General features: G+C 36.1%; 3 protein-coding genes across 5 annotated transcripts in view; 1 reads left to right on the forward strand and 2 right to left on the reverse strand.

The window, feature by feature from the left end:
* The first annotated feature begins 601 nt into the window (after positions 1–601).
* LOC137405868 (uncharacterized) lies at positions 602–18,762 on the forward strand. 3 transcript variants are annotated; one of them, XM_068092304.1, is made up of 11 exons: positions 602–689; positions 3,474–3,619; positions 5,227–5,296; positions 6,214–6,374; positions 8,868–9,047; positions 9,709–9,820; positions 9,917–10,000; positions 11,158–11,237; positions 13,433–13,619; positions 14,761–14,973; positions 18,029–18,762. In XM_068092304.1, the coding sequence occupies exons 3-11, from the start codon at positions 5,252–5,254 to the stop codon at positions 18,230–18,232; spliced, it is 1,266 nt and encodes a 421-aa protein (XP_067948405.1). In that variant the 5' UTR covers positions 602–689; positions 3,474–3,619; positions 5,227–5,251; the 3' UTR covers positions 18,233–18,762. The 3 variants fall into 3 exon arrangements, with proteins under 3 accessions (XP_067948405.1, XP_067948404.1, XP_067948406.1); XM_068092303.1 differs by having other exon boundaries at positions 629–674; XM_068092305.1 differs by lacking the exon at positions 3,474–3,619 and having other exon boundaries at positions 631–674.
* Positions 18,763–18,967: 205 nt separating this feature from the next.
* On the reverse strand, positions 18,968–20,858 carry LOC137407017 (uncharacterized protein PFD1115c-like). Its single transcript, XM_068093621.1, has 4 exons — positions 20,770–20,858; positions 19,747–19,787; positions 19,328–19,571; positions 18,968–19,238 (listed from the first exon to the last, which is right to left on the reverse strand). Exons 1-4 carry the CDS (start codon positions 20,856–20,858, stop codon positions 18,968–18,970), a joined length of 645 nt encoding a protein of 214 aa, XP_067949722.1.
* The window catches only part of LOC137406355 (uncharacterized), a 12,436-nt gene continuing 4,845 nt past the window's right edge, over positions 20,288–27,878 (reverse strand). The window contains exons 3-5 of the mRNA XM_068092926.1: positions 25,330–25,506; positions 25,035–25,132; positions 20,288–20,972 (exon numbers count right to left, since the gene is read on the reverse strand). Of these exons, the coding sequence (XP_067949027.1) occupies positions 20,890–20,972; positions 25,035–25,132; positions 25,330–25,506 (358 nt within the window). The 3' untranslated portion in view covers positions 20,288–20,889. The remainder of the gene's footprint in view (positions 20,973–25,034; positions 25,133–25,329; positions 25,507–27,878) is intronic.

Genomic DNA, 27,878 nt, shown 5'->3' on the forward strand with positions numbered 1-27,878 from the left:
TTTTTTGTAAACGTGATATATGCTGCATACTCAAGTCTGAATGTCGTTACGGTTCGTTACAGTTGGTTACGAATTCCATCGGTACTCCGAGGAACGAATAGAATATTCATTTTATGAAAAAAAACTAAGTCGTTATAAAAAAACTCCAAAATGCAATTATCCACCAAAATCAATTTAAAATGCTTTTAAAAGGTTGATCTATTATTATTAATCAGTATCAGCCAACGACCTTCAAGAAAAATTTTTCAAGTATTTCAATCAAGAATAAATGTAAAGATAATGCAAAATTAAAAAACTTTGATTAAAGTAACAATAGTACACATAATCAATGTTGGGGTTGAATATGTGTCAGTTATAATTAGAGAAGACGCCATTCTTTGCCTTGGAACTAACTATCTACCCCTTGGAACAGAACACGTATGGAAGAAATATGTGCGACGGGAGAGGAATTTCATAGTTTAGCCTTCAATCAATGCTATTGGTCAGATACTAGAATCCTACGTTGCTATTGGACAATGACTTTTTAGTGCGGATCGCGTTATTGGCGCACAAAGTAATTATTTTGGTATACCTTTGATTATTCGAAATTCATCGCCGGACTCATGAAGCGCTGTCGGAAGCGGATAATGCGTCATCGAGTGGTGTAAATAAAAGAAATCCGGATAGCCTAGAATGTGGGTTTTAATAAGGTTATTTTTAATTTTTATACGAATTGTTTGCAATAAACAAAATGGGTTTGTTTATGTGGTTGTATTTACATCCAGAAGTTTTGTGCAAAGAATTTTAGTTGGTTTTAATTGAGCATTCTAGAAAAACTTCTCAAAAGCAAATGTAGCTACTAGGGAAGCTTTGCCTGACGTTTGAGGATTGCATTATGGGTGATCAATTTGAGCTATTGGTGTGATTCTAGTACTACTTTATATTTGATTAGTTCTGCATTATATTTTGATCTAAATACTTGTAATGGAGACTTGAGAGACTACGCCATACACTGAGGGAAGATATGCTACACCATATCTTTCCTAACTGTATGATGCAGCATAGACATCGCTATTGCATAGTAAGAACAACAATAATTATACCATTAAATATTGTTCCTCTATGATTTTGATTGGTTTAAACATTATGTACAGCTCTCACTTGACATTGCACTGTTGTGTAATGATTAGATTTACTTCAATTGTATACATATTTTCGTATGGTAAAGCTAGTTGTTACCTTTGTAAGCAATTATTATGCAGCGCAAGCTATTTTGGTTATAATGATATGCTGCTAACTGCAAAACTTTCGGACCTCATCAAATGTTATAAAGATAGCAGTACTAGTGGAGAGTTTACTATGTGGATTGTCAAGCTGGTATTTATAGCAAAGTTATTGCATAGTAAGAACACCAGTAATTATGGCATTATATATTGTTCCTCCAAGATCTTGATTGGTTTAAACATTATGTACAGCTCTCGTTTGACTGGTTGACACTACGCTGATATGTAATGATTAGTTTTGCTTTAGTTGAATACACCTTTTCTTATGGTAAAGTTGGATGTTACCTTTGTGAGGAATTATTATGTAGCACCACTGTTTTAGTGTAGGCTATTAAACATCCAAATGCTTAAAAAAGAGTTCTCTGTCATTGTGTTAATAAGGTTGCTATATTGAAGGAATATTTCTATGAATAATAATTGATCAATTCAAATTTCCTGGACATTCTTATTTATTTAGCTATTTCAAGGGTGTGTATAGGTGCATTGGGAAGTTGTAAGTAGGACCTACTTATGTCTAAAAGTCTGATTGAAGTCAAGGTGAAAAAATGTAGCAAAGCTCCGGGTGTAGCAAGTTTGCACTTGAACATTTCTATAGTAATTAAAGCCCTTAAAACCTTGATAAACAAAATCAAAATAACATCACACGGTAAACATGGCCTGAATATGTGCCCCAGCTCTAATGCCTACACCAATCGTTTGGCTCCTATGATGTTAACGATGCGTTGTATCACTGTATTGTTGTATGACTGAGCTAGTGTTTGTCACCGATCTAAGCTGTTTACTGCATAGTTGAGTTGCAACTTTTTTATAGTTGACAAAAAAGCATAGCAAGTTTGCTTGGGCAACTTGTTAATTGGCATTGAGCGACGGCTGGCGAGCGATAATAGGATGGTTCTTTCTAGATATTTTCTAACTCTTCAATTTTTATTTTTTGATGGGTTTTTTGCTTGGTCTCTTTTGCTAATTTTTTAGCTCATTAGCCTTCACACAAACTCTAGCCCTCTGACTGGCTATCTACACCTACAGCCGACAGCTTATCCTTTATTGCAATTAAAAAAATTGGTCACACATTTATGAGTGTAGCCGCTTTGCTTTGGTAGACCTTAATTCATACATTGAAGGTCACATGTTTGACGCGAAGGTCTCATGTCATTCATTGATATTTTTTTGCAGTCTTTATATCAGTCTGAATGATTCATATAGCTGTAAATTTTAATTGACACTGCTTGTGACTCATCTTAATTTTTTGATTTTTGAACAAGATTTTCATAAATTTTGTTATCGGCTCATCCACGGCAGCACAATATTATGAATCAAGGTTTTTGTTGTCAATTACTGATAGGTTTAGCGGATATTCCATACTGTGGCATGGCTCAGAGATTGTTGCTTTCCTTGTTGATTCCTAAATTGTACTCTGTTTGTGCTATGAAAAAATAAAGTGATATTAGAGTAGTTACTTTGCCCAGCAAAAATACTGGTTTTGTATTCCATTTACGAAAATCCAACCAATTTTGTAGCTAAATCTTTAGTATTCACATTACAAATGGATAAACAGTATTTGCTAATAGATATGTATGCTTTACTCAAGCTAGTAATCAAATATAATTGTACTAATAAAACCAAAGGTAGGATTTTTGCATTTTTTGCAAGTTAACTATTACGTACGCAAAAAGAATTAATTAGCACAACCCAAGTCTATGTCAGATGATACAATAAACATCAACAAATACCAACTGGCTTTGGTTACGTTTACTTATGGTTTATCACCGTGTAATGTCTGTCTGTGTATATATATATATATATATATATATATATATATATATATACATGTATATATACATATAGGATCGAATATATATCTTATATATTTCTCAAAGTCCGTTTGTTGGAATTCCGTCTGTCTGTTGGAAATCCGGCTATAGCTACTATTAGAACAGCTGAGCTTGACAACAATAAAGACTCAAATTCATGGAATTCTTACTGTCATTGGAAGCCTAACCTTATTGGAACCCTAACCGAATATATCGATTTTCTGTCCAAAGACTCTTCTATTACACGGGCAACGCCGGGTGGCACAGCTAGTATATATAATATATATATATATATCAAAGTAGTATAGTGAGCCGGTATAGTAAGAAATAGAGGGTGGTAGGACAAATTACGGATATAAAGAACGTTTAGCATGTCTACTTAGTAGCCTTGATATTATAGGTTGAAATCTAAGGTGTTTATGTTGTGATGCTGAACTATCTGGAACAAGCTGGCAAATTGCAAAAGCTAAGCTGAACTGAAGTATTGCATCTCACAAAAGTTGCCAATCAGAGAGCAAATCAGCTAAACCTATTCAGTCACAAGATGTAAGTTAGCTGCTAAACCAACACTTGGCTCATTCATAATGCTAATAAATGCAAATCATCTTCATAAAGTGCAATATGTTAGTTCAAGCTGGGTGGAGCGATCTTCAGTGGTTTGAGCCCCATTTTTTACCTCAAAACCTCCAAAGAGGTTATCCAGTTTTACTTCTTGTAAGGCTGAGATTGTATATTCTTTACAATTGTCATAATCACAGCTTCTAGGTATGCATGGCTTAAAATTCCATAGTAAAATTTGATTCAATTTAATTCAAGAGTGACTGAAATCGTGATCTAAACAAATTTTTTAATTTTTTCAAACCATAATTACAAATTAGTCTATTCCAAGAAAATATAAACCAAAAATTTTCATGGTTTAAAGGTACCACTAGATGAGTAGTCACCTATATTATAAAAATGAACATCTAATACCAAACATTCGTTATAGAGAGTTATCTACCTCGGTGAATGATCATAACAGGTAACTTGTGCATAATGTTGGTTAACAACATTCTGACTTTGTGCGCAAAGTTCAACAATTCCAACATGCTGATTGAAAAAGTTTTCTAATATTAAATTATTATCAGTCAATATTTTTGCAAAAAGTAACCTTTCGTCACTACTCAATATTGAATAACTACACAGATACCTTTTACACATTTTTCGCTGACTTAGAAAAATTGGTGCTTTAAAAAAGGTGTTTACAGGCTTTGAGAATAATTCTCTCATCATCATCGTTCAAATATTCACATGGAAGTCTTCCAAGTATCAAGACAAAGCTTGGAAAACCTAGCAAGGCGCAACCGAGAATACTATATGTCAAAGGTTTTGCATTTCATAATTAAAATTGGGGGATTCTTACAAAGGACCTTTCATATTGTGATGTGAAAAAGCATCTTACTGACATTAATAAAATATCATTATGTAAGCTAATATAGATTTAGTAGTTTATGCATTATGCTCGCTTGAACAGACTCACCAAAGGATAATAAGAACTGTTATAGAACAATGGAAAGAGCTGCATGGGCAACCTGGGAGACCCTCACAAATAAAAAATTGATGTGGAGTTGCTAATGTTGTGAGATCAAGACTGCAATATTAATATAAAAAATTCTTACACGCGGCTAATTCCTTCGAGCAGACAGTATAAAGTTGAGCTTCATCAACACTATTTGTGATTAATTAATTAATTTATTGAAGCAAACATAAGAGTTTTAGGTTTTGATATGGCTTTTAGCAATTCCAACATATTCTTTTCTGCATTTGGTATTTCTCAGGTAGTTATTTCGTACAGTGGTTCATAGTTAGTCTCGAGAATCGCTGACTTTTTGCCTCACTAAACGGTAAAAAAGTGATTTTTAACAGCATATAGATCTAGCAGAATACCAAAAAGCAATGTGGAAGTAACATAGTGATTTGCCGTCGGATGGCATTTTACATTACCGGCACTCTATGGAATTGGTTTATCATATAAGAAATGTGAATGAGTTACTTATTCCTTTCTGTCACTGCTAAAACTAGCCAAAAATCAGGAAGAAATAGTTAAGTTTCTAAATCTTCGAATATATGAAAATTGGTGTTGCTATTAATTGATTTAAACTGATATATTTTAGACAGTCATCCTGATCTCTTAGCAAGATGAAGAAAAAGTATGGATATGCTATCGTGAACAGCGGTGAAAAGGTTTGCTATCCAAGATTTTTGTAATTTTTTTCACATTCAAAGCATTGATCTTTGGTACTAGGACAATTGCCCAAGGTAACATTAACCCCCGGGGGCAACTGTCTTATGTGGCAATTGTTTGTGCTCTAACATTAACCCTGAACAATTGCCCCTCCCCGTAGGATAATTGCCCTTCCTAAATAATAAATGTAAAAAATAGTTTCTGTTGCTTGAAATTACAGCAGATTTTATTTTTGTGTTCAAAGTACAATGCTAAACTAGAACATAAGGAAAGTTATAAGTCCTTCATTTACCGATTGTCGCTACATCAATATATGGACGCACGGACATCATGTAGTTCGTTAAACATGAATGTGGTAAAATGTTTTAATAAGTGTTACCATCAATCATAAGCTCAGAGGACATTCAGCACCACCCTGAAAAAAGTTATCCAGATTCGAATTGCACAACAGCAAGTGTACTTTGAAAAGCACCATATTAGATTTTTTTAGATATATAATGAAGCATACCATTTACAGTTTTAATACGTAATGATATTATTTTTAATTGTTGTTATAGCTTTGAAAACAAACATTTATTAGGCTTAGGCTAGTTAAAATTTTTATTGCATTGAAAGATTATTTGGGATAAGTTTATTAAATAAAACATTGGTGTTTTTGAACTTTATTGTTTGAAAGAGAGAGAATGAGAGAGAGAAAGAGACCCAGAATGAATTGCTTGTGGTAATAAAGTAGATGGATTCACTCATACGATAGCCTCTACTTCTAATGACACAGGCAGATTTGTTCAAACCTGTCAAAATCAGCAGCTAGTTGTGCTAATAACATGTACTAGTAGTAAATGACAGTAATAGATTAGCTCCCCTAAGAGTTGCAATGGTCAAGGTTCTTATCATTCTTTGTTCATTTCTCTGACAGGCCATAGTTTACAATTTGGAAGGACAGGCTCGGCTCGTGGATGGCCCACAAAGGATCTTTTTGTGGAGGGAAAAGATTGAAATGCTAAAGAGATTTACAGCGAGTCAGTCAGAATATTTGATAGTCAAGTTCCGAGACGGTAGAGTTGAGCATTTCAACGGGTAAACTATTATGGAGACAATTTCAATACTTTTTCATTTGATTGCTCTTGAGCAATGTCAAACAATAACCCCTAGGGACGGAGTAACATTTTTTTAAATTTAAAAATGTGGCAGATCCAATGAGAATCTTTACTTCACTTAAGAAAGAATTTGTGTATCTCAAAACTGCAAAAAGCATCTTATTCAACTCAGAATTCACTATCTAATCATATATCAGATTTTAGGTTTTACTTTTTTCCCCGTTTGTTTGTTGAGTTAATTTTGAAAGTTGAAAGTTTCAAAATTGCTAATAAATAACAGCATCACTGGGCATTGAGAGCAAAATCGCAAGTACTTCGTTTTTGTTGAAACACTTTTGAACACACATTTATGACATTTTGATTTTTTTAGTTGGTCTATAATTGAAAATGTTGGGGTTTCCTGTTTCAGTAGTTGACACATTTTAAGCATTATTTAACAAAAGAGACTGGTCCAATTTGCTTTGTTGAATTCAAAATGGCTGCCAAGGTAGTATACTGTTCATGGCTGGACTCAGAATCTTGGTTTAAAAATTTTCAAAACTGATACAGGGAACTAACATTAACTCTATATCTTAGCTTGTAGCCTAACGTTTGTTCATATGAAAAGGAATTGATTTTACAGACAGACATACAAATATACCAGCTAACTGAAAGCTGTGTTTTGCGATAGCGATAATGTTTCACCTATCTATTTTAATCGTTGCTCCCGATGTGCCAAATTGTTGGTACTTGGCCAACCAATGTTTTGTACTAAATCTACAAAGTTGATATTTTAGAGTTGCTATAACTTGTTCTACATATATCAGGGAGTGTAATGAACTCGATTCACTATTATTAACCATATCATTAGCTGTAACTTCACGTTCACAATGGATGCATTGGCTAATGTCTGGAATGGAATCACTTGCAGCTTTTTAATTGCAGTGAGTGGCTCTCAATAATCATTCTATCAATCCAATTGGTCAGTAGTTTGTTCTTGGCGATTTTTGGGGTTTTCAAATGTTTTACCATTCACGCCAAAGCTATCTTTCAAGCATCTTTGAATTGAATTTGTTGCTATAAAAAGTGCCCAAAATTCCCATCCTGATAATGCGCCTTATGGATTACAGGTTTGTTGGTACTTAGAGAACCCATTGGAAGGATAAGGCTCTTGATCACATGATTAAATCTAAAACTTCTTGTTGCACTCAATGAAATTATGCTTTACAACCGCACTTCAGGGATATCAGTACATGATCCTGAATATATTGCGCAAGCATCGTAAATCTTGAGTAGACTTGAGCAGACGTGATAGCCAGCCTATCACTGGCTTTAGTAGATGAAGGATACATCTGAGCCACACTGACAATCTATTCGACTGTAAGACGTTATATATGCATCAGAAATGACTTCACACTTTAGCATAACATGCGCAAGGCTGTGTCAAAAATCAAAGTATCATTGTAACTTTTGAAAATCTCAGTGCAAAGTCACAGAAGGATCAAAGGAAGCACATTTACGACAGCTATATTCTTCAAGTCAAGTGTTATTTTGTCTGAGAACTCGTATTAACTCTCATTGCCCTAGTCCTTGCTCTCATTACCTTATTTATTTGGGTCACCCACGCAGCGTTACCCTTTTACCTTTTTTTGGGTAACGGTGAAAAAATAAATAAAGTCACCTTCACTTTAAGGATTTTTCATCCAATGCGAGAAATATTAAGTAGTTGTTAAGGAATTGTTAAGAAAACAACTCAAGGATTAAAAAATCTATTATTTTGTGGGTTATTTGAATAATAGTATTGAGAATGATAAATGTTATGTTTAAAAACAAATAATTCTTGTAGTAATTTGATTATAATTTGTTGAAAAAGTTATGAATACTTAAAGGGCTATACACTAGTTTGTCTAGTAACCCATTGGTAATTGGTTAGCTATATGACTGAATAACCGTCTTGCCTGATTGGCTGTTGCACTAAGCTTTTGCATCAAAAAAATTGTTAATATAGGTCGAATGTACTATGTTCAATTTTTTTTAAAGCAGTCGAAAGTTTTTCATATAACCTCTTTGTTGTAAACTGGTAGTCTCGTGTGCCATTAGAGATAGTCAGGTGTGCCGCTAGACCGCAGAGAATAGGTATGCGCACAATTATTGCTTAAAAACAGATGGCGGTTGATTGGTGCTAATGTTGGAGTGTTGGTCTACCAAGCTAAATGTCATGAGTTCGAATCCTGGATGGTGCAATATTTTTCCCCGACTTCTAGCTGAGGCTAAGCACAGACATGGCTCTTATTATAGTAAAGATAATGTGTTAATCTAGTATTTTTACTGCATTTTATATTTACAAATAGTATATAATAAATTAGTAGAAATGTACAAAATAACAACAAAGTAGTACAATGACCCACAAGTATAAATCGATTATAGTACGTACTTACCGTATCTACTAATCCTGGTATTCATTGTTTCTTGTTCAGAATCTCGTCTTTTTCAGACCGTGTTCCATGTTTCGTGTACCCACCTTGCACGATACTATTCGTGTGCGTAAAGCTATCACTTTGGATGCGCATGAAGCTATAGTTGTGTACCGCCACAATGGTGATGCTAGTGAAAGAACTGTGGAAAGGCATCTCATCTACGGACCGAAGATGGTTGTACCAAAGTCTAATGAGTGGTAATTTAGTATATCTCTGTTGAATTGGATATAGTCAATGGTTTTTAACTCCTGGTTTTCTTGAAGAGCAGTGTCCTTGAACCCATTTACCGGATCTGCGTGTGTATGTAAAATCTGTAAGGATGTTTATTTAGGCGCATTGTACTGCCAGGGGTCTTGCTTATTATAAAATACGACTTTCTGACACAGACATTCTGGCTCCAGACTTTTTGGCGCAAGACTTTTCAGCGCTGCTATTTTTATACCAAAAATATTCTTTTTGCTCATATACAGAGAATAAATAACATGATGATAATAGAAAAAAAATGCAAAAAAAAACATAATTTTATAGATAAAACTTCACACATAATACCTTTTTCTTTGAAATACATGAATTTCTACGTTCACCTCACCAAAATTTAATTGAAGGACCTCATGAACTACTTCTGAACTACATTATGTACCAGTTTTTCCTTCCGCTTTCACTTAAAATTGGTTGAATTAAAAAGTCACAACGGAAGATGAATAAATTCTGAACTTGTAACCTGCACTACAAAGTCCGGTGCCAAAAATCGTCACCCCAAAAAGGCCTGCAACAGACCATCTGCACCATAATCTTCCATTCCATATAATAGCATGTCTGTTGACTGTTAGTGTACCAACAGTAACACTTTGATTGTAGGCTGCACACATTCTGTTGGCACGGAGTTGACCCTGAGAATAAGACGAGGTACATCGCTGCCTCAAATAAGTTCACCAAACTTCGTCTTGTCCCTGACCAGTTCTACTACAACGTACGTCAGACTTCCTTCATAGAAAGTATTTGTGATGATAGGCTGAGGGTGATATTCTAATGGCTATGTATTTGTTATGTGCCGAATGTTTTGCAGGTGGATGAGATAAGGACCTCTGACAATGGCCTTGTTAGGGTCAAGCTCATGATATTTCATGAAATTCATGATGTCAATGCCATGGTAGGTTTGCTATTACTGCTTCTCATATGCCACGATATGTGTGCTATTACTGTTGTTCATTGTCATGATAGTTGTGTTGTTTGCTGTTTCTCATTACTATGATAGGTGTACTGTTGTTTTTCTCATCACTATTATTGTAGTCCTACTGCTATTTTTCATAATCGTGATAGTTGTGCTATTGCTATTCTTCTTGATCATGGTAGGTATGCTATTGTTGTTTCTCATTGCCATGGTTGCAGTAATATTGCAGTTTCTCCTAAGCTTTAGAACAATATTATTTCTGATTCTCAAATCAGTGGTAGGTTTGATATTGTTGGCGCTCATAGCCATGGCAGATGTGTTGCCGCTGTATAGCATCGTTTTAGCAGCTGTACTATGGCTTCTTATTACAGCCATGATTGCTGTATCACCCCTGTTTCTCAGGGCCATAGTTAGTATGTTATTGTTTTTTGGTTTGTTAGGGTATTCTCATCAAATCCTGTAGAGGCTTGAATGTCCTGGTATTTGTTAGCCACTGTTAAGAGCTTTTGGCATTGTTTGTTTTACACATATTGAAAATTCTCTTGCATCGCAGTCTGCCCATGCACTATTGTTTCCATGATGAGAGTAATCCGCAAGCTTGCATCATCCTCAAGGTGGAATCCTCGAATTATCTTCAAGAATCTGCAATTCTAACAAGTTTTGTTGCTAGCAAATTGTTATGAAATGTTTTATGCTTGCGAAAGTTGCAAAATACTGCGGAAGCTATTCCATTTTAAACGTTTTCCATACTTCAGACATTGCTATTTCAAAAGCATGCTGCCAAGTAAGACAGCAGTGCGCTGCTATTACTTCTGGCGTAGAAATCCTTATCTTTTTTTAAAGCACCAGAGTTAATCCACAACACGCGAATGCCCATTTAAAAACTTATCACACAGTAACTCAACGGGTGCACAACTGCAAATCTGCATTATCCATGCATTAGATACATAGTGAATGCTGAATTATACCACATCAGTGTGCTTGCTGAAGCGCAATAAGATGATAACGGATAGATGTTGAGAGATAACTTATCAAAGCTTGTATAAACTATCTATATTAACATACCGCCAGTAATCTGGGTATGGTCTCTTGAAATGGACTTGCAGTTTACCAATGGAGAATGTGTTGTGTTGCAGATAAGCGCCACTGATGATCCCATCGGTGATATCATTAGCTGCATTTGCGCTGATGTCACATCTTTTACAGCCAGTAGAACGTAAGTATGCGTACGTCATCTTTATAGTTTATATAGTTTATATATCATGAATAATGTTATTATAGTTTTGCGTTGAGCTCAAATTTTTCCCGTTTCATTGAAACTACAGTCAAACTTCGACATATGAGCTTAATGCGTTCTGAAACTGAGCTCGTAAGTCATTTTACTTGCATCTCAAGGCATTATTTTCTATATAAAATTACTAAGTACAGATTAATCCGTTACCATACTATGAAAACATCACCCAAACAGGATAAACCTAAAACATGTTTTTAAATGTTGTAATTCAGTACCTACAATACCTATTTAATTGTTATGATTTGCAATAAAATGTAACATCACTATGTAAACCACCGTATGGAGTTTTGATCTTCAAGACAGATGTTGTGGATAATGGCTGTTCGAGAGAGACTTGAGAGCAACTCGTTTGTTACAGTAAACTTCTGTGACCCTACATGTATGTAATAGCAGCTTTGAATTTAACTTCAATAAATTTAGCTTACTCATAAAACCAATGAGATTAATTATAATAAGGAGGAAAGCTGCCGATGCAAACCAATAATACTGCAGTTACGGTGCTGCACACAAGTTAAAAGAGTCAAGTCAAGTTTTACCTTTTTGCATGGCTAAAGGGGTGAGTTTGAAAATATCTTGGAACGGATTACGCAATTCACATGTATTTTACCGTTCGTATAACGTAAGTTCCCTATAACGTAAACGTTCATGGAACGAATTATTTATGTTGTAGGAGTGCCTACTGTACACAACAGTGTACAGTAGGCACTCCTACAACTACCTACAGTAACTATAGTTACCTACAGTAACTATTAGTTACTGTAGGTAGTTGTAGTTACTGTCGGTAACTATAGTTACTAAGGTTAACATACTATTGTGTTACTTATATTTAATATGTACAGTACTTATATAAAACTTTGATGATTTACTAGGGGAAGGTTTGCATTATACAATTATTATGGGTTTCTATACCCCTCTGTACGACCTTTTCTTATACAATGCCAAGCCTGGAACGGATTAAAATCATATGGCGAGGGCGCGCTGTAACTGAACCCGTGCGTGTGGGAATTTCTTTTTGATATTTCTGCTGAGATGTGTCAAAAAAGCTATGTTGGTTTCAATTGTGAATATCGTTGTATGTGTGTTGTTACGTGTGGTATAGAATCATATTGTCTCAGTTGTACGTGTGGTATAGAATCATCATTGTACGTGTGGTATAGAATCATATTGTCTCAGCTATTTGATGATTCTTCCCTATTAAAGGGGCAAATGTGATATGCCATCAATATTCATTTCTCAATATTTAAAACTCGGCAGTGAAATGTGCTTACAAGGTTGCTAGCAGTAAAAGCTGCTTGTCTGTAATCTGGTGTCACAATGAAATTTATTTAATCGATGAAATGCAAAACTTTCCCGTTGAGCAATTTCGTTGGTTAGATGAATTCCCTGTTCTGAGGTCATTATATTGCTTGGTAGAGATGTCAGGTATGTTGTCAATTAATAATACCTATTAATTGTTCATTAAATTAGTAATTAAATTAGGTAGTCATTAATAATTTAATTTATTATAAAAATTTTAGGTATGTTCATTCAAATTTTAATGCTTAATGCAGTTCTTCCTGCAAATAATTTATAAATTCAATTATTGTTAAGGCAGTTTTTTAAAGTGCTTATTTGATAATTTAGTGAGTGATTCAAATTTTACAAAATTAATTCAATAATTTAATTATTAATGTGCTTAATTCACAAACAAATGAAGTAGTATATTACATAATTTGATTGTATGCAAAATTTAATTTAATGATTTGACTAGCAATGCATTTATTTCTATGTTAGGCCAATTTATTAATTTGATCATTTTGATGCCCTCGTTGAATTATACCAAAAAAAATTTTTATTTAATTATTTATAATAATAATCTTGAAATTAATTTTATAATTTATTGCTTTATTGAATTTGAATATAAAGTGTTAATACAACTATTAATGCAAGTTCACAACCCCAAAATTAATTAATCTAATTGTTAATGCATTTTTAAATGATCAATAAATTTAATTGTAATTGCCGTCACCCCAACCCTGATCAATAAATATGTATAGCGAAAAATTTAGCAAAAGCTTTTATTACATCAAAAATTCTTAGCTTCCAAACTTCAGTGGGATGTAAAACTTGTCTTTCAGATATGCAGACTTTGTGGAGAGTTCTGCTGAACTAAATGACCTAGGAAACTACCCTCACCTGACAACCATGTGCAAAGCCAGTGGCATCCGTGTGACTAAAGTTGTCTTTAGGGGGTATTTCGCGGCCCCCACAATTCAGTCTTGCCACGATGAGGCTATCGACAAAAGAACAGGCTTGCAGCTGAAGGTATTTTCTAGGAATCTGCTCTTTTAACTTTTTTGCTGCCACAATCCGCGTCATACGGCTCGGCAGAGCTTTTGCATATGGCCAAGACCTGCATGAAGCAGCTTTATTAGGCTTCGTCCAAATGTTTTTGATTAGTGAGTAGGTAATCAATTAGCCTATCATATCTGTATTTAAACAAAAGAAATATGTTTACAACCCATCCCCAGTCTAGTTTTATTTTATCACAATATCTTCTTAATAATGACCAGTTGTGTCAGATGCATTACAGCTAAAAAGGTTTCACTGATTTTAGATCTATGGACTTTGGGTGATTTTTATTGAACAGTAATACTACTGAGAATTATTATTTTTATTTTTAGGAGTGCTAATAAAGCCGTAACCTGTTATGATATTGATAAGTCGTCCGATTCGGACATGCTCACGGTAGTAGTGAACATGACTAAAAGTGTTCGAGCTCATCATGCAACACATTTCTGGTATTTTTTATGGTATCATCTGGTGTAAAATTTTGTGCTGAATAGTTTGGTATCAAAATATTTTTTTTATAAACCACATACATGTAGTTCAAAAGTTATTACAATTTATCTGCACCTTTTTCAAATATTAGGTTTTACCGAATATGTAATTATTTCCTGATAAAGAACTTAATTTGGTAGCAAAAGAGGTAAGAAAGCTGCGAGGTGTGATATAATAGCCTAGTTTATACATACATACCCAGGGTCTCAGTCAGCCGTACCGGATTGTTTAGTTAGGCTCACACAGTTCTGAGGCTTGGTCATTGATAGTTTTGTTTTTATGTTGGTACTTTTAGAGCATTTTTTGGAGGTAATAATGTTACATTTGGATTTGATATTCAGTTCCTATTTGCAAGGAGGTCCTTGTTGGTGAATTAGTTCGCTTTAATGTAGTAAATAATCTCATTTACCTCGCAGTGTGTAGTTATTAGGCAGCATTTCAACTGGTCAAGCAAAGTTTTTAAAGCAAAAGAAAACTGTGTATTCAAGTAAGTCAAGAGACAAAATGACAGGCTACATGCCAGTGTCAGCATCACGGGAGTTTTCAGTACATTGAAACATAGGTGTTACGTACTTTGTGAATGATCAGAGGTTAGTTCGTTGATTGGAGTTGTCTTTTCTTATAGTTTGAGAAGGAGCAACAGTCACAAGAAATGCAAGACCGAGAGCTTTCATCAGAGAGAGAGCGTATAGCTCGAGCACACCAGCTGGAGATAGACCAGCTCAAGCAGAAACAAAAGCTTGAGAGTACGCAGGAGAAACACAGGCTAGCTTTAGAGGCCAGGAAAGAGACTGATGACCTGGAGAGAAAGAATGCTGATAGAGCTGCTCAGCTCGCGGTGAGTACATAATTATAAATAGGGATGAACGGGTGCAGGTTTCACTCCTCAATGATTGATGTTTTTAGGGTTATTGCCCGGTACTATGTTCGTTGCGAAAGGCAGCGATGAGAAGAAAGATAGAAGGGCATGTTATAAAGGGCATTTTCGCATTCACTCTTGCCGCCTTGGGAATCCTCTCAACAGCAAATAGGCCTGAAGTAACCGAGAAACTAAAAATTTTATCGCTCAAAACGCTCACTTCTTCCGATGATACAAACTTTTAAAATGTAGTAGCTGACAGAAACAGAAGTCCATTGTAAACCTTTGTATATCGGAATTCGATATACATGTATAATGGCTGCTGTAAAAGATTATGCAATGAACTTATAACCTCTCCAGTGGATTGATTCAAACATGTGTTTGCCCAAATGTAAGCATCAAGGCATTAGGGGGCTTCACGTGTTTGTAGCTATTGCAACAGGTGCAATGGCTACAAACACATGCTCTGGGTCTGCTTTTCACAACAAATGTAGTAGGTTATTGTTCATTGTTGTCTCTTTATAGAATGCCTTTCAAATATCCGTTTCATGACAACCAACACAGCGGTTTAGGTAGGTTGTGTGTACATTAGAGCTTTTAAATGCTTGTATGTGAGTGTTGTGGTATTGTCAGAATAAATTTATTATGTACTCTTTTCTTTTCGTCATAAATATATAAAATTAGTTAAATTTGTCTTTAAAATAGCAGTTATCATCATTTGTCCTATATTTTTAATAAGAAAAGGGGACTAGTTATGGGTACTTCTTCCCTAAAATAACTCATTGGGTAAGATTAAAATGGTTTCTTTTGGCTATTATCTACCGCATTTAACGAACGCAAGCTCAAATAAATGTCGTCGAATTACTAATGTGGGCATAAATTACAAATTACAAAGTTTACTTTTAATCTAGAGATAAATTTACAATTGGCAAGCTTTCAAGGCTAGTTCACACTATATCGCAGTATGTCAGTGTTAATCCCACAATACAGTTGATCGTTTGTGATAACAATGTTCACACTATCCCAAACCCATCCGCGTTTACATCTGCAAATAGTCCTTGACAGTGCCCTCATTACACAATGCGGTCGGTCGGTGAAACGAAGAAATACTAAGAAGGGAAATGTAGATTAGGCAATCTACGCTTGCATCAGCAAATCTAAAAAAAATGAAAGGCTAGTCCCACAGCAACTATCATAAAGGAAATTATTGATTAAGTGATCCGCGACAACCGATCATCATCATTGACATTGTGCCCACTGAACAGCCTGTTGTGGATGTAGGGTGAAATATTGGAAAAGCTTGACAGTTACAATGTTTTTTGACATGTCGATGTCACATCGGTGATGTCATCGGTTTATGGCGCACATAGTCGGCAAATAATTGCCGAGAGGACAACTTCAATATACTGAGATACAGTGTGGACTGTGGAGTGAGGTTTTAGCTAAAGACCGCACTCAACAAGTGTGATGAGTCATTGAATGTCAGAGCATAAATAAGCTGCAATCTTTAGGGTAGCTTTGAAACATCCATCTCTACTAATTTCAATAGATGTGTATGCTACTGCTGATACATGTATCTATTGTACTGCTAAATATTGTAACTTTTGGATCTCTGTTAAATTGGATTGGTCAACACAGTTTTAATGTTATACTTCAGTCAAAGAAATTATTGCATCGTAAAAATTTTAATTTCAAGTAGATTGAGAGTTTTTTTCTTTTTTATGTTCTTTTAATATTATTGATGTACGTAAAGTCTTAAAACAAACTATATATTTTCCTTATTTAATGCAAGCGCTTGGATATGTTTTTCACTCTCTATTGCTCTAGATAATTAAATTTAAAAGCAGCACCAACTTTACTTTGCAATGACGTTTAGGCAGTTGTTGGTTGTCGTTGTGATGATTAGAATTTGCTAAGCTTCCATGCCAGAGTAGAATCTTCAAATGAAATTTGTCCGCATTTTATGAAAGCAGTGTTTTACGATAAAGTAGCTGCCTCTATATTTTAAACCCGCTATTTCGTAAATTCCACTGAATGTAGCAAATTGATATAAAGTTTTTGCATCGTAGTGCATAAGAAATTCCTCATGAGATAAAGCATCAAGTCGGTGCGAGTTCCCAAATTCAATTTGAAAAAGTTCCATAGTTAGCATTAAAAATACGTTTTTTCTCTTGGCGCATTTGGGAGAGAAAATAAAGTACATATATGGGTATCTGAAGGATCTATTATATATTTTTTTACTTTATGTTAGACATATACATTTTTTGCAGCGTAAACCTTGCTGTAAAAAAAGTTTAAACAATTGATTTAAATTGACATTGAAGGCATGAACTTCCCTTAATTAACTTGATGTAAAATTGCTGTAATCACGGACACTGAACCAAGTGCAATTGATAAGGGTAAAAAGGGAAAAGTTGTCAATACAAACAAAAAATGCTACAGTTATTGTGCAGTCATCATATCTAAAAAAGTTAGGTTTTTTCATTTCAAGTGACATGAAATGAAAAAAGTTAGGTTTTTTCATTTCAAGTGACATGAAATGAAAAAAGTTATGTTTTTTCATTTCAAGTGACATGAAATGAAAAAACCTAACGAAAGAGTGAGTTTAGAACGATCTTGGAAAGGACTAGGTTATTTACATGTATTTTATGCTTTGTACAATGTGAAATCTCTATAATTTAAACATTTTTGAACTGGATTATTCATGTTGTAGAGGCATCTACTGTACATACATGTATGGGTAATGGTGTTTTATAGAATGGACACCATGCAGACTATGTTTCATACGATAACTCGTTCTATGGTAGAACATCCGTTAAATTTAGTGAAGTGTTTCATTTTCTTGTTCTTCAAGTTTCAATATTTGTTACTTAAGTTTTGTTAGTCACATTTATAGTTAGCTCTGCGCTGTTTACACGGTGATGATATTAGCATTTTTAGCTTTGATAAATCTATTGATAAGTGTAATCACTCTGTGGTAAGTGAATCAATTGCAGCATCTTTATCACCCAAAATCCTAATGAATGGTTTGTAGCATGCTAAGGCTAAGATGGACCACACAATTGCTCACTATGAACAGCTCAGATCACTAGGTGTTGACTTGACTCAATATATTTTGAATGAGGCAGCCATCCCCGAAAAGGTTACAAAGATTGTATCAGGCAAGGAGGGAAGGGCTAACCCATCACCTAACATTCACTTTCATATGGGCAGTTCTAATCACAATGTGGCTTTATAGAATATCAATACTACATTGTCAGGGCAAGAATTCAGACATTCGTCTTTGTCTGCCTGTTGTCAACTTCTCGCTCATTTCCTATTTCTATTTATCCTATTTTATGTATTTTCAAAGTATCCAAAGAGATTATCTTTATTATAAATGGTTCTTATACAATATATTTTTTTATTTATGCAGATATAATTTGTAAGTGATTTGGCCATGTGTAACAGTCAATGTTACAACTATTCTAGAAAGTTCTGATAAAGGTTTGTTTTAATATGCTGCATGTTTCCTTTTCCCTGTTGGCTGTGTTACCTGTATGTATGAAGACCTTCCATCTCCCAAAATATTTTTATTATATATGTAGTTCTTTTGTAATTTGATTGTGTAGTTTCTTTTGTGCTTTTGCTGCATCTGTATCAGGATGAACTACTTTTAAAAGTTGATAAATCATTTGATTTAAATATATTTTATAATGTTGTGCAGTAATTCTAAATATATATTTAGTAGTCGTTGAATTTTTTTATATCTGCATTTCTTTGACATAAATAATTTGATTAAAGTGTACTGTTATGAGTACTCCAGCACTCATTTAGTAGCGCAGACCAGCTTATATCATACCTTTATACCTGTACATCTCCTGTCACTGCCTGTACATCCCCTGTCACTACCTGTTGTACATCCTTGTCACTACTTGTACATCCCCTGTCACTACCTGTACATCCCCTGTCACTACCTGTACATCCCTTGTCACTACCTGTACATCCCTGTCACTACCTGTACATCCCCTGACACTACCTGTACATTCCCTGACACTACCTGTACATCCCCTGTCACTATCTGTACATCCCCTGTCACTACCTGTACATCCCCTGTCACTACCTGTACATCCCCTGTCACTACCTGTACATCCCTGACGCTACCTGTACATTCCCTGTCACTACCTGTACAACCCCTGTCACTACCTGTACATCCCCTGTCACTACCTGTACATCCTCTGTCACTACCTGTACATCCCCTGTCACTACCTGTACATCCCTGTCACTACCTGCACATCCCTGTCACTACCTGCACATCCTGTCACTACCTGTACATCCTTGTCACTACCTGTACCTTCCTGACACTACCTGTACATCCTCTGTCACTACCTGTACATCCCCTGTCACTACCTGTACATCCCCTGACACTACCTGTACATCCTTGTCACTACCTGTACATCCCCTGTCACTACCCGTACATCTCCTGTCACTACCTGTACATCCCCTGTCACTACCCGTACATCTCCTGTCACTACCTGTACATCCCCTGTCACTACCTGTACATCCCCTGTCACTACCTGTACATCCCCTGTCACTACCTGTACATCACCTGACACTACCTGTACATCCTTGTCACTACCTTTACATCCCCTGTCACTACCTGTACATCCCCTGTCACTACCTGTACATCCCTGTCACTACCTGTACATCCCTGTCACTACCCGTACATCTCCTGTCACTACCTGTACATCCCCTGTCACTACCTGTACATACCTGTCACTACCTGTACATCCCCTGTCACTACCTGAACATCCCTGTCACATTATAAACACTAGTACCATGACAGTCTAGTGTGCTCTCACTATGTTTACATGACACTCATGATCCGCAAATTTTAGCCAATCCGCAAGTTAACCGCATCATGGAAATGGCATAAATCCGCGACCTAAGGGGTTTTGCGATTCGCAAACCTTCATCAAATCCATCATGCTTGCGAATATTGGAAACAGCACTTGCGAATGATGTGCATTAAAATGAAAAATTGTCAGGTGTACCAACAAAGCACACAGAACAAGTATGTGCACAAGAATTCTAAAAAGTGGAAAATAAAAAGGTCAAAAAGGTGAAGGTAAATTCTGAAGGTGAATAATTAGATCAGGTGGTAGCTTGCTGGGACAGCCAAGCCGCATGTCTTGGGTTTATTTTCCATACAATGTAATTTTTTTCTAGCAAACTGGATGGATGGACAGCTCTTATTATAGTAAAGATTATAAGGTATGACTAAACAAGGATCATTAGCCAGCCACTTTTACCTATGTATGCGAGTGTTAAACTAGTTTAAGGTGGTAAAGGAGCAGAGTTGTTAACATACGGTGTGTCATGTATGATGCTATGATGGATGTGAAGCGGGCAGCGTATTAGACAAACTTAATCGTTGCCAGTCGGCTGCAAACTTTCTGAATTGTATTACTTCTCATCGTTTCTGGTTATATTCTTGAGAGTATATTTTTAGGCTATAATAAGGCTAGCATAGTTTATTACACAACTAATTACATGTGAGTTCAAAAAATACACGAACCCTAACTTTTGTTACTAAGTGTTCTAGGCATTAGTCCAACCTTCCAGTCTCTAAGTACTGCAACATTAGATTAGACTCATACTCGATACAAAGAACACTCTAAACTCTCTCTTTCCTCACTCTACAAGGACAACTAGGTATCTGAAAGCACCAACAGATTTTGGATTAAATTGACTGCATTGGTATAAAACATAATCAGACAGTTAAGACATTTGTACCAATTCAGATCATCACACCAGTGGTTGAGTCGCACCAGCACTCTGCTTTTACCAGCAGGACCTTGCACCAACAAGCTGAGTTCATACATGTAGCTTGGCAGGTTTCCCTTTAGGAGCTGGTTAACCGGCTGTTTCCTTCTCCGTAACCCAGATAGGTACGGTATCTATCTCCAAGTAGTTTTGAAGCTGGAGTTGATTTTCCTCTGACAAGAAAATCGGAAGCAAGTAATTCCTACCCACAAAAAACTAGTTATGTTTATCCATAATTGAGTGCATGAGTCACGTTATAATTGTGTTTTTGTTTTATTGTTGTAATTGTCTTATTGAGTGTGTGCGTTATGTAAGTCTTTGCGATCTGCCATATCACAAGTGTTACAGCAAATCTGTTCGCTAATGTCTTTTTTTTTCGGTAAGTCATTCTCTGGAACCATGGCGGAAGCCAGTAATAAGGGCTTCGATGCTTTAAAACTGTGCACGTCGTCAACATTAGCGCAATATCAATGAAGCTGTAGGCTTAGGAGTAGCCGGACTTGACAAACTGTTGTTTTTGTAGAGTTGTCTCCCGACGAGCAAAACAACAGCTTGCCAAAATACGCACTGCATCTGATGCATCAGCTGCACTGAAAGGGAGTTGTTCTCTTTCGTCTATGCGGTTAAAGCATAAAACTGGTAAGGCCGGCACACTTTCGGCACATTAGCATGACTTGACCTTTTAACATTTTGTGGAATTAGCTATCAAAGACCGGTGCACCATTTGCGATTTGCCAGTGACAAGGGAGATGACTGCAATGATGTTACAAATGAAAGTATGTTGATTCGCTAGAGCGCTCTTTGTTGATGGTTGAAATAAACGACATATCCCTGTGCAGTCAGCCACAAACGCAGAGCATAGGTGTGCATATAAAAGGTGTGCGTACAAAAGACAGCAGAGCATTCATTCTCATTGTCTGAAATATATCACATTGATTGCCAGTTCTACTTATTAACATGGATAACTTCTTAAAGAGTGTCTGGGGCGAAGCCACAAAGATTGTAGTCGACTTATTTCATGGTGAGTAGTATAAGTATATGCAAGAATTTAGATTTAACTTCTTGGTATATGCAATACTAACAGTAGAGTTCAGTTAGTTACACCATGACCAAGAACTTCAGTTCTTGGTCATGGTGTAACTGCACTTCATGGTGTAACCAGAACTTCAGTTCTTGGTTACACTCATAGATATATAAACCTAGATTGGCCAATAATAGCTATTCCTATCGGTTGCCTTGTCAGACTTAAATAGCATGACGTAACGTCATTGTATTGTACCTCACGCTTGACTGCACTGTTGGTAACAATGGAGCTTATGAGGAGAATTTGACAAAATCACATTTATTTTCACATAAAAACCTTCTTGGATACATAATCCAGTAAACTAAGGCAATTCTGTGATAATATCTGATAACCACCTTAGATTAAAACTATAAAAGCTATGAATTGTTGCGAACAAATCATGAGCCATCAGGGCTTTATTTGCCACCCTCTCCTATCCCTATTCTCTCTTTTCCCCTTCTCCAAAGAAATGAGAAGGGGAAAAGAGAAGGGAGAAAGGAAAGGGGGGGGCAAATAGCCCACCCACTCGAAGAGCCAGACCCTGGCTAGGTAAATAGACTAATATCATGCTGAACTAAACATGACTAAATATGATGAGTATGCAAGTATGTCTTAAGTTAAAATGAGACAAAATGATTATTTTACAGCTGGCTATGTAGCTGGCTAGGTCACCAAAGCTGAAATGTAATGATTGTACCACTAGCATCGTAGATGTTACCAACTATGATGTAAACCAAGCAACGAATTCCCTAATCACAGTTAAGAATCGTGGTGGCTTGACTCTGTCTTCGCTTGTGGTGATTGAGGTTTGCAACCACAGTGAGAAAGCGACGAGAGTCGCTTAGTAGTGCTGGATTGGTGAAAAACTTTTTCAGGCTAGCACTAAGTGCTGCCATGGAGAAGTTGCTGAGGTTCAACATCATGCTATTGTTTAGAGGTTGACTTGCAATAAAATTCACATTACAGTTATTTGGTAACAAAAGATTCACAATGTCTTACTCTGTTGTGTTGTAGGTGCCAAATATGTGGAAATGTGATTACAAGCTCTTAAAAGTTAAAAAACGAACAGTTAATCGCAACCACACGAGACCGCCGTAGTTTGGATTCGCTTTCCCAAACGGCTCAAATGGGACGTAGTTGTTAAAGGATGGTTTCTGTTTACACTTTCATGCAACCTCATTCGTCAAAATATTTTTATAAGTATACTTCACGCATTCAATAAAACCATGTCTATTGTTCTTACGCGTCTGTTTTATCGTCATTGTAATGCTGTCACTTTTAGCACTGATATCTTATAACTTACCGTAAAAAATCGTTAAACTTTTTAACCTTAGCTCGAAGGAGTACATATCATTGTCTGATAATCATGACGAGCCTGTTGGTCACCTGTGATAATCGAAAAGTGCTGCAAAAATTATTTTCGAAGTATTGGGTCACTTGATCAGATTACGACTTGACGATTGAATAATGCCGAAACAAAACTGTAAAGTAGCGAGCATCTATATTTGATACGGGGTATTCGGAAAAAACCCGAAGTGTTTGTCATAAACTAGTGCTACGATAAGTTTTATATTTAGCTTTTTATTGGCTTTTCAATTCACGTGAGAACATCACGTGACAAGACGATAACCAGACTGTAATGACGTCATCGAAATAAAGAGATTCCAATCTGCGGCGGTTTTTCGTTTTTGAGCTTTTAAATGCTTGTAATCACATTTCCACGTATTTGGCACCTACAACACAACAGAGTAAAACATGGCAAATATTTTGATACCAAATAAATGTAATGTGAATTTTGTTGCAAGTCAACCTTTAAGCTACAAAAAACGGTCCACCTCAATACTATTGAGGCATTTACGACGAGGGCATCCTGAGGAACTTAAAAGCGCGTCTAAGAACCTTCAACCCAGCAAATTTATTTTATCTTTAGTTTCTTTCACTAATACCAGAAGTTTTAGGGAAGTGATGGATTTTTGCTTTCCACTATGCTGGGTTATGTATTTTTATATTTGTGAAGTATTTCTTAACTAATCTCTTGTTGATTATAATAGCAGTTGAAAATAAAATCTGTAATAACAACACTAGCCAAATCGTGCCATTAATCTATCACCCATTGAATAGCATTGATCCACCAATGTCTAGCCATAAATTGTAGATTGCATCTATAAACCAAGCCACAAAATATATTGATTGGTGTGATAAGGGTTTCTTTTATCTCAGTTTATTGATGTCACAACATTAGGCTGTAATGGAACTATCTCTTAACCTTAAATGAATAAAAAATCGCGCGTGCTGACCCGGTCCGACCCGATCTTGGCCCTCATTGCTGACACCGAGTCTGGTCCGACCCTGCATTCCTCGGTCTCGTTCCAGCTCTAGCTAAGAAAGCCATTGATTCCATTTCCCTGATCCGATCAAAACTTCACAGGCTCATCATATTTCGTCATGTTTAGTTCAACATGATATTAGTCTATTTACCTAGCCAGGGTCTGGATCTTTGAGTGGGTGGGCTATTTGCCCCCCTTTCCTTTCTCCCTTCTCTCTTTTCCCCTTCTCACTTCTTCTTTGGAGAAGGGTAAAAGAGAAAATGGGGATAGGAGAGGGTGGCAAATAAAGCCCTGATGGCTCATGACTTGTTCGCAACAATTCATAGCTTTTAGTTTTAATCTAAGGTGGTTATCAGATATTATCACAGAATTGCTTTAGTTTACTGGATTATGTATCCAAGAAGGTTTTTATGTGAAAATGTGATTTTGTCAAATTCTCCTCATAAGCTCCATTGTTACCAACAGTGCAGTCAAGCGTGAGGTACAATACAATGACATTACACCATGCTATTTAAGTCTGACGGGCTTTTTCTCTATTGGCCAATCTAGGTTTATATATCTATGGTTACACTAAAGAACAGTACAGTCGAGTCAGTGCCCAGTGGAGTGAGTTAGTAGTACTATTATAGTAGGTAGAAGATACAGGTTGGCAGTAGCACAGAGTATTCGACCTACTGTACTGACTCAGTCAATAATGTAGAAAGTAATGTAAAGCAAGGCAAATGGTTTACTTAATAGCCAATGAGTTGAGTAATGCTGTTTCACATGTCATCTTGACAGTATCATAATATCCTATTGTTTTTGCATCATAATTGTGGATGTAAAAATTTTTTGAGTAGCCTTACCATTAGCCTCACGATGCACTCTACGTTTTATTCGAGTTCTCCTCGGCCTTGTAGCTCTTCCAGCATCAATAATGGAGAGAATATCAATCACTGTTTTCCTAAAATAATATTTGCTATATAACGGTTGGAACAAAAATGACAGTGTGAAGCCTGTCAAGTATGGGGGCAAGAGAGGATAGGCAACATGTTTATACAGAACTACATGGAAAGACAAACCTTTCACAAAACAAATTCTAGCGTAACCATCAAATATTTAAACTAACTGATTTAAGCTCAATTTAATAAACCATCTTACCTTCGCACCAGTAGGCCAAACTCTTTACGTAAAGTTTTCCATATGGCAACATATCCTTGATACTCGTCAGAACTGTATATAATCTCCTTGATCGCAAATATTATGGTATCTAGTGAGGATTCCACTCCTTTATTCACTAATCCTAATTTGTTGAGGTGCCGCTGCGTAGTTCTAACACTGCATTGATAATAAGAAATATGTGTTCTTTTGATCTTTCGTTAAAATGAATCCAAATGAGAGAATTAGTTGGCCGGCTTAGATATTGACTGATTCCTTATTTCCCTTTGCATGTTACACATCTATATATATATATATATATATATATATATATATATATATATATATATATATAAACTATATTAAGAACTGAAAACTTTTAAAACATTTTACAACTTAAAGTTTCATGGTTGCTACCATTCATCAGGTAAAATTAAAATGAACTGAAGCTCATATGACTGTACGTAAAAACACATCGAGTAGCTTAACGATAAAGGCCAGCTACATATACAGTAATACAACAATTTAATTGGTTCATGTCACAGCATTGCAAATTAAGTGCTTATTTGAATGTCTGCACTTTGACACAAGTTCGTTTCTTGAGTTTAAGCTTGCAAGCTCAGGTTTGTATAGAATGAAGTATTTCTCCCAAATACACAAATTACAGCGTTTACTGGTCTATACTGGTTTATATACTGGTTTACTGGTCTTACTGGTTTATATATATATATATATATATATATATATATATATATATATATATATATATATATATATATATATAGAAAGATAAACCACCTCTTCTACATGGATGACATCAAGCTGTACGCTAACAAAGAAAGGGACATTGATTCGCTAATACACCTCACTCAGGTATACAGCAAGGACATCGGAATGACCTTCGCTATTGAGAAATGTGGAAGGCTAATTCTTAAGAAAGGCCATTCTATGCTCACAGATGGCCTAAGAATGCCAAATGGTACCATCAAAGATATAGAAGAAGGGTACAAGTACTTGGGGATTATGCAAAGCAACATCAACCACGAAGCCGAGGTACGTCACAAAGCCATTACCGAATACAAGAAACGCCTTCGGCAGGTCTTACGGAGTTAGCTCAATGCCAAGAACCAAGTCATGGCAATAAATACCTACGCACTGCCAGTAATAAGATATCCAGCAGGCATAATAAAGTGGACTGAGGAAGCCATCAAAGAAACGGATATAGCAACTCGTAAACTGCTGACCATGCATGGAGCACTCCACCCAAAGTCTGATATTACTAGATTGTATCTTGATAGGAAAGATGGCGGTAGGGGACTCAAAAGTGTACAGCAGACAGTGAAAGAGGAGGAGCAAAGCATCAAAGCATATGCAGCCTCCATGGCCATCTCAGATAAGTTGCTAGCTGAATTTCAATCGGCTGCTCTTACAACGGACCTACGCCCTGATGATGAGGAAATTGACTGGCACACGAAACCTCTTCATGGTGCTTACCACCAACAAATATCTAAGGTTGGCGATCTTCACCAGACATATATGTGGCTGAACAAAGGAAACCTAACGGCCAATACAGAGTCGCTAATCATGGCAGCCCAGGAGCAAGTGCTCCCAACAAGGCAACTTCAAACGAAAATCTATCACACTAGAGACGATCCTAGATGCAGACTGTGCAAAGATGCACCTGAGACCATCCAACACATCATCAGCGGATGCAAGCAGCTAGCAGGGAACGCATACAATGAGCGGCATAATCATGTTGCAGGTGTTGTGATAGAAGTCTATGTGATGATTATGGCCTTAATAAACCACAACACTGGTGGGAAGCTCCTGGTAAGGTCAATGAAAATTACCGGGCTAAGATCCTCTGGGACTTCTACATCCAAACTGACAAGCATGTCCTGGCAAACCAACCAGATATAGTGGTGGTAAACAAGGAGAACAAGAGGGCTACTGTAATAGATATAGCAGTACCCAATGACTACAATATAGCCAGCAAAGAAAAAGAAAAGGTAGAGAAATATCTCCTTCTTGGAGAAGAGATTGAAAAATGCTGGAATGTAAGAACAACTGTAATCCCAGTAGTCATTGGGGCACTGGGCGCAATAACACCGGCGCATAAAATGTGGCTTGCCCAAATACCAACAGCAATCAACTCAGGTGAGTTGCAGAAAAGTGCGCTATTGGGAACAGCTAAGATCTTGAAGCGAGTGCTTAAACTCCCAGGTCTCTGGTAGGAGACCCGAGTTAGAGCAGAAATTACCACCCATACGGGGTATCCGGGGTAAGGAAACAATTTTTTTTTATATCTATATATATCTATATACAGTCAAACATGGATAACTCGAACTTCAAGGGACCGAGCAAAAGTGTTCGAATTATCAGAGCATTCAAGTTATCAGAGCACTGTCACAAGTCCATATATTTACTTATTTATTAGTAGATACATGTACATATACAAACTATAATATAAATCAAAAGCACAAATGGCTTGTTTCAAATTAAATGCTTCTAATGTAAAGTTTAAAACGTTTTCATGAAAAAGTATAGAGATT

Source organism: Watersipora subatra, chromosome 10 (assembly GCF_963576615.1).
Source record: "Watersipora subatra chromosome 10, tzWatSuba1.1, whole genome shotgun sequence".
NCBI classification, from domain to species: domain Eukaryota; kingdom Metazoa; phylum Bryozoa; class Gymnolaemata; order Cheilostomatida; family Watersiporidae; genus Watersipora; species Watersipora subatra.